General features: G+C 36.3%; 1 protein-coding gene across 1 annotated transcript; it reads right to left on the bottom strand.

The window, feature by feature from the left end:
• Positions 1–122: 122 nt before the first annotated feature.
• On the bottom strand, positions 123–6430 carry odc1 (ornithine decarboxylase 1). The gene is made up of 11 exons (XM_048190521.1): positions 6273–6430; positions 5292–5426; positions 4305–4438; positions 3127–3300; positions 2798–2970; positions 2300–2516; positions 2132–2215; positions 1872–2034; positions 1564–1679; positions 1263–1477; positions 123–1028 (listed from the first exon to the last, which is right to left on the bottom strand). Exons 3-11 carry the CDS (start codon positions 4404–4406, stop codon positions 890–892), a joined length of 1383 nt encoding a protein of 460 aa, XP_048046478.1. The 5' UTR covers positions 4407–4438; positions 5292–5426; positions 6273–6430; the 3' UTR covers positions 123–889.
• Positions 6431–7295: the final 865 nt, after the last annotated feature.

The raw sequence follows: 7295 nt of genomic DNA, 5'->3' as shown, positions 1-7295 counted from the left end.
TCCATAAAAAGTTATTCCTGGTTTGTTTCAGTGTCTGTAACTCTGATTCTTTGTGCACATATTCACATTTGTAAAATACTGAAAGGTTATTGGGCATGTAAATCAAAAGCAAAACAAATCAGCATTTTTACAGCTACCTTTATTTATATAAAAATACAAAACTTAAAAAAAAAAAAAAAAAAAGTTTCCATAGGAAAGCAATATAAATGCAATCCCATCTCTTTCATTTCCGCTTCAAATGCAGTGGCATACATTTCAGGTCAATAATACATATTTCTGGTCAATAATATTAATATTAAGTTACTAATCAAGTAAAAAAGTGAAATGGTCACTGAGGAGGAGGAAATCTGTATGTGTCTTTGTGAAGGGTGAGATCTCAGTTTCAAATTAGACTGAACAGCAGCCATTTCATGAAAAGTTCTCCCAACAATCTCTTAATGCTCCTCCATGGAAAGTAGCATGTCTTCCATTTGGATGTTTAAGAGGGGGAATCAGTTCAGGAATAGACCTTCCTCCAACACAGGAAATCGTACATACATTTAAACCTCCTTTGTATCCTCCACTCAAGTATCTGGCCTGAAATTACAAGTATATATATGTATATATATATATATATATATAAAAAAAAAAAAAAAAAAAGTAAAAAAAAAAGAAAGAAAAAAAGACAGCCACAGGACTGTCAGACAAACTGTGCGTCTTTCAGATCTGAGCGTTTGCAATTTTTACAAACAAGAGGCAAAAAGAGCTGCATTTACAATAGTTAATTGAAGTTATTGAATTGCACAGATTTGGATATGATGGACCAAGACAGGGTTTGTGTGTAAATTACATGATAAACTCTGTCTGAATGAGAACTGGTTCTAGCTGTGGTAGTCGGCGTCAAAGAGCGTTACAACACTTGAGTAGGGCATGGCTTGGCTGGCACGTCCAAGGTGCTCTCGCGTCCGCAGTGCGATGGCATGTTTCCAGTGCATTGCTCCTCAGCAGGAAGTGGAATCCCCTGGGCACGGATCTGCTGCATGCACTGCCTGCAATGAAAGTTCAGTTGGTCAAAAGCAGCCTTTTCCATTAACGATTCTTATAGTACAAGAATCATACTTTTTGTTTGGATGGGAGTGTTTGTAAAATATTAGTATCGTTTTAAAATGTATAAAATATTCAAGAAAGTCAGTGTTATTTTGCATAATACTGAGCATTTAGTCTGGTGTTTAGCGTTTAACAAAGCTGAACATCATGAAAACGGGTTCCCAAATCCTACTTACCAGGCTGTTCGGGACATGATGTAATAAATATCTGGTTTCTGGAAGCCATTGAAGGTGGAGGACGCAGCTACAGTGTAGGCACCCATGTTCTCGAAAAGCAGCCATTCGCCCACCTGCATGTCAGGCAGGCTGCATTGCTCCACAATGCGGTCGAGCCCATCGCAGGTTGGGCCCCAAATGCTGCATGGGTACATGCGCTCATCAGGCTTGGGTTTCTACAAGAGATTGTTGGTCAGAGGTTAGTCTTAGTGAATAAAAACCAGTAAAGAAAAATATGGTGGACTAAAACTCATTTCCACACCTTGTGCAGAGTGGGCAAGACATGCGCATGGTCGTACAGAATGCAGTTGAAGGAACCATAAACGCCATCATTCACATAGTACATCAAGGTTCTGTCATTGGTCCCATCCTCTTCTTCTGAAGTCGAGAAAAATTAAATCAAGTCAGTCAAGTCACATTTATTCATACGGCACTTCAATGTTGATTCAGTTCAGTTCAATAACAATGTAGATGCTGCAAATTAGTGTCATAACCCATCTCAAATCAGTTAATAAACAATTTAAGAGTACATTAGAAACAATCATGGATGTTTTTGGATGTTTGCCTTACCATCAGAGGCAGATTGCTCCTTCATGATGACCTTTTTGGCAATGATGTTGACCGCCAGAGTGTATGCAGACGCCACGTAATAGCGGCCAGGTTCAGCAATTATCCTCACTCCGGAGTCAGCAGGGAAGTATTTATCCAGTGCAGGGTTAATCACAGCAGCGATCTGCCAAGCAAAAACAAAGAAATGTTAATCATCTACATGTCTTCAAATCACCCAAAACGAAGATTCTGATTTATATTTAATAAATTAAAAAAAATACCTCTTCAAATTTCAGTTTGGTGTCATCCGAGCCTGGAAAGCCTCCACCAATATCAAGCAGGGTCATGTTATATCCCAGCTCCGCCTGGTGGACAAAGCATTTTTCAGATTGAGTATATACTAAATGAGTGTACTTTGATTTTTTTTCTCTCAGTAAAAGGCTACTCACCCCCATGTCAAAAACATAGCGTGCATCTGAGATTGCCTGGCTGTACGTCTCAGGATCAGTGCAGCCGCTGCCCACATGGAAACTGACTCCAATCACATCCAGCCCAAGATCCTTTGCTCTCTCCAGCAACAGACGGCTGCTCTTTAACGTGGCACCAAACTTCACACTTAACCTGCACACGGCCTTGGAGTCGTCAGTGGCGATACGGAGAACCAGTCTGCAGACACAGAAAATGCGGTTAATTGTCATGAGCATCTTGTCAAGATGCACAAAATCTTCCATTTTCTTTTCCATTATCTTCCTATTTTGTAGTGTTCAACCAATATATGGGATTTTTTTTTAATTATCAGTCTTTCTGTTTGGGAGATAAGTGTCAAGACTATTTTAGTAAATATTATGTAAAATAAACAACTATAATTGCAGTAACTGTTATGCTTGTGTTATTTACTATTGATAAATTAAATAAGTGAGACCTGGTTTTCTAGTGAAGTTACTCACTTGGCACTATCATGGCATCGGGCCACCTTCATGAGCTCCACTTCACTGTCAAATGTCATCATCTGCACTCCATGAGCAGAGGCGTATTTGATCTGAGACACCTGCTTACAGGGGTTGGCATAGATGATCCTGCTGGAATCCACACCCACAGACTGCACGATCTGGATCTCAGTCTAGCAGAGGAGAGGAGGATTAGAGGTCGGGTTAATACAGGATTAAAGATGTTAAACATACTTAACAGTTTGCTGCTGATGTCATGTGCTCATTGAGACACATGGAGAAGTCACATTTGCGATTTATGGAACCTGACTGAAGAATCTTCCACATACCTTGCTCGCACAGTCGAATCCAGCTCCCAGAGACACCAGCGTCGTGACGACAGCCCTGCTGTCGTTGCACTTCACTGCATAGAACGGTGTGATGCGGGGTAAAACGCGCAACCAACGGAGGTGCTTCTTCAGGACGTCACCCAGGTCAGCCACGTAGAAGGCATCTTTGTCATCCTGAAGGAAGAAGAGATGTGATCAGAATGGTTGACTGTATATGCACATGTATAATTATATTAAAATGAATACATAAATCTCACGAAAACATGACCGCGTCACATTTTATCACAAAATAAAAAACCTTTTGGATTGTTTGTTTGTTTGTTTGTTTATTAAGTTTTTACGCCATGTTAGCATCATGGCTATTTACACGGCAAAAGAGGTCAAAACCTTTTGGATAAAGAAAAGGAAGCATATTTTTGTATTTACATTTTTTTTTTTTTTTTTTTAACAAAAATCAAATAAAAAAAAATCAAAATGAAAAATACTTAACTAATCACCATACTTCCCAGTTGACTGATTACATTAAGAATTGCAAACATTCTTTGCATTACAAGTTTTCTGAAATATTTTTTTTTTTAAATATGCAAATGAGCATTATCTAATTAAAAATGCACTAATTTGCATACAGTTCCAGAACAGGAATCTGAACATTAGTTAAAGCAAGGTTCAAAATTCTTTTTTTTTTTTTGGACAAAATCACTCCATAAATCAGACAATGCTGTCAACAGCCAGAAAGAAAAAAAAAAAACATGTTTTTTAGGAATAAAATGTTGTATAAAATCAGGTAAATGATATGAAAAAATATGAAAGATCTGATAAGATATAAGATGTGTAATGCCAAAAACCTTCAGAATATATATATATATATATATATATATATATATATATATATATATATATATATATATATATATATATATATATATATATATATATATATATATATATATATATATATATATATATATATATAATTTGGTGTACATAAGTTCTACTGAAATGGAGACTTCTGGCTCAGCACAGGAGAAAAACTCATTTTGATAAAATGGCATATATTGTAATATAAATCTACAGACACAAATATACGAAGTGCAACAAAAACTCTTAAGAGTGTACTTTGTACGTTTTCTTTTAAGCGGACAGGTAGGTATGCGGGTATAAACAGAGGGTTAACTTACTGATAAGGATGACTCGTTGATCTTCTGTTCCACGATATCACGTGCACAGAATCCCTCCTCCAGGAAGGCGAAGTCAAAGTCTGATCCAGTCAAAGTGGTCATCGTGTTTATTCAAGAGTTGATTGCAAAAGAAACTTAAAAAAAAAAAAAAAAAACAAAAAACGGTGTTATAAAATGTGACCTCTAAGATAACAGACTTTACTCAGTGGCTGTTGAACACAAGAAAAAACTGTCAGTGCACTCAATGAAGCACCTTATCTTTGCTCCAATGACAGCTTAGACGCTGTACAAGGGCAGCGCTCTGACAGCTATCACAGGAAACCACGGCTACTGTGCAGTTACAGCCTTCACTAATCAGAAGTATTTTAATATCATTGAGATACCATTCGAGTTATCAATAGTACGAGTTAGTTTTTATTTTAACATTTTCCATTGTCGTTTTAATTTTAAAATCTCTATAAATTTTATTGCGTCACATTTATTTTATTTTCTTGGCAACTAGCGTTAATTTTATTAGCATTTAAATTTATTTTGAAATGGTTTTAGTTACTATAATAACCACAAGTTTAAGGAAAGCACTTATATATGACATTTTTGAAGCTTTGAGGATGTTCACATTTCAAATGTAACACTTTTTTCAACTGAATTAATGTGAAAATTAGTTTAAATCTAGAGAAAAACATTAATGCAGGATGTAGATTTAGTAATAGTAGTTACAGCAACTAATTTTTACTAATTTAGAGCTAAATATTACTAAAAGTATTCACATTCAAAAACATCTATGACTTAAAAGGAACACTCCACTTTTTTGGAAAATAGGCTCAAAAATGGTAAGACTCAACTGTTTAACTCCAGGGGAGTTGGAAAATGAGCCTATTTTCAAAAAAAGTGGAATGTTCCTTTAAAAACGTCCATGACTTAAGATTCTATTAATTTCCTTTTTCTTTAGTTTTTGAGTCATTGCTCCCTAAAGTCATAATGACTTACCAGATGAATGGAAGAGATGGGATTATAAAGTGGCTAACAGATGTCAGACAGCCACGGAGGTTCACCAGTGAAGTTGAATCCTTTCAGATAAGCCTCAAGGCCAGGGCCAGTGTGTACTTCTCTCAAGCAAGAATTCTGAAAGGATTAAAATGACAAGAAAATTATTACACCCAACCATGTTTCTTAAAGCATAAAGTGCATGAAACCAAATCAGTCCAATATACTCTGAAGTTTCTGCCAAGTCAAATTGTGTTTGAAACTTTCACTGCATGTATTAAAGTTACAACACGAAATTTGTGGTTTATCATGAGATTAGGAAATTGTTTCTCAACGTAACTGGAAGCTGCACACATTTTTGGACACATATGATGCTGGGCATTTACGCAAAGACGGGTAAAAAATTAGTCCCTCCCTTTCGAAGAGCGCGACTACACCAGTTACCCAATAAGGAAAAGCTCTGTTTGGACAAACTATAACAGGCATTACATTCAGCCAATCACTGATCAAATCCAGCCGGCTTCCGATTCCAGCTCAGCCAATAGAATGCACTCATACAGGCTAGTGAGGCTCTGCAGCGTGATACTCCTGACGGACTTCATTCATTGATCTTGATCTTGAGAATAACCTGTTAGCGTTTACCAAATTATTAGGAGTATTTTAGCAACTTCGCCTTTTTAACACAGCTGGTTCCGACAATAAAGATATTTGTTAAATCATTTATTAAAACAGAAGTTAAAGTACGCAGGAAAGCGTGACACACCGGCCACGTTGACTCACACTACACAAGCCAAGGCCATAATGTCATAACATCATACGACACAAGTCACAATCATTGATATTAAACTGGTCCGGGAAACATTTTAACGATGTAACCGACGACAGGTCGAACAGTTTCTTAATTTATGATTAGACTGTACCATACTGAAAGTTTACACGGTTATAATGACGCTAAATTTCACTCAGTGATATCATATAACTCACCTTAAAACGCATTTACAAAGAGTTTTCCCATTAGTTCAGACAGCTGGAAATAAAAACGTTGTTCTCCTGGCACACTAACGGATGTGGTGATGTTCTCGCGCACTGTCGGAGTAAAAGCCGGCGCTCGCGCTCAGCCCTATATATAGTGACGTGGTTACCAAGGTGACGCACTAGCTGAAACCGGCTTCCTCCGAAAGAGCGAACCGGTTTGTTCTTGTTAGCGGCTTCAAGCGTGAGTTTATGGAAGAGCTGAATAAAGAGCTGCTTACAGACTTCCCGCATCCGAATGAAACCAAGTTACTTTCTCATTTAGTAAACGATTAATAATTATAATACTGAAACCTGTTAATGATACAGAATCCCTTAAAATAAAACAAAACAAAGGGCTAAATTATTATATAACAGCTGAAATCTTTTTTTTTTTTTTTTTGAAAGGTCTTGTGGTTTCCTAAACACAAACTCCCAATTGAACTGTTTTTTGGAAAAGTTTATATTTGTAGAGAAGTTTGAATATTCACACAAAGCCATTTTAGTATTCTCTCTGTGGGCAAAGAAAAATTTGGATTGTAAAACAAGAATGATTTATGCCTATCAGTGTTATTATTGATAACTAAAATTATAACTATTAAAAATGTTCTGTGACTGATATGAAGATGAAAGTAAAATATGAAGTTGTGAATATGAAATATTAGATGAACGACTTAAAAGCACATAAAATTACTAAAACTTAAAATATAAAGGTAAAAGCTAATATATTCTTTTAAACTATTTGACTTAAGTCACTTTGGTTAAATACCTCTATTAACTTTAAAGGGTTAGTTCACCCAAAAATGAAAATTCTGTCATTAATTATTCACCTTCATGTCGTTCCAAGATATTTTTGATGAAATCTGATGGCTCTGTGAGGCCTCCATTGACAGCAAGATAATTAACACTCTCAAATGTCCAGAAAGCTACTAAAGACATATTTAAAACAGTTCATGTGACTACAGTGGTTCAACCTTAATGTTATGAAGTGACGAG

This window comes from Megalobrama amblycephala, linkage group LG5 (genome assembly GCF_018812025.1).
Source record: "Megalobrama amblycephala isolate DHTTF-2021 linkage group LG5, ASM1881202v1, whole genome shotgun sequence".
Classification (NCBI taxonomy): Eukaryota; Metazoa; Chordata; class Actinopteri; order Cypriniformes; family Xenocyprididae; genus Megalobrama; species Megalobrama amblycephala.
The sequence above is the reverse complement of the archived record's forward strand: the minus strand, read 5'-3'. Positions and strand labels throughout refer to the sequence as shown.

Bases quoted from the DNA above. Each gene is read 5' to 3' on its own strand.
- odc1 (XM_048190521.1), bottom strand. From the start codon at position 4,406: ATGACCACTTTGACTGGATCAGACTTTGACTTCGCCTTCCTGGAGGAG. The intron at 2,517-2,797 runs GTGAGTAACTTC...CTGTGTCTGCAG, and splicing joins CGATGCCATGATAGTGCCAA to ACTGGTTCTCCGTATCGCCA. The intron at 2,216-2,299 runs GTGAGTAGCCTT...TTTGTCCACCAG, and splicing joins GCTATGTTTTTGACATGGGG to GCGGAGCTGGGATATAACAT.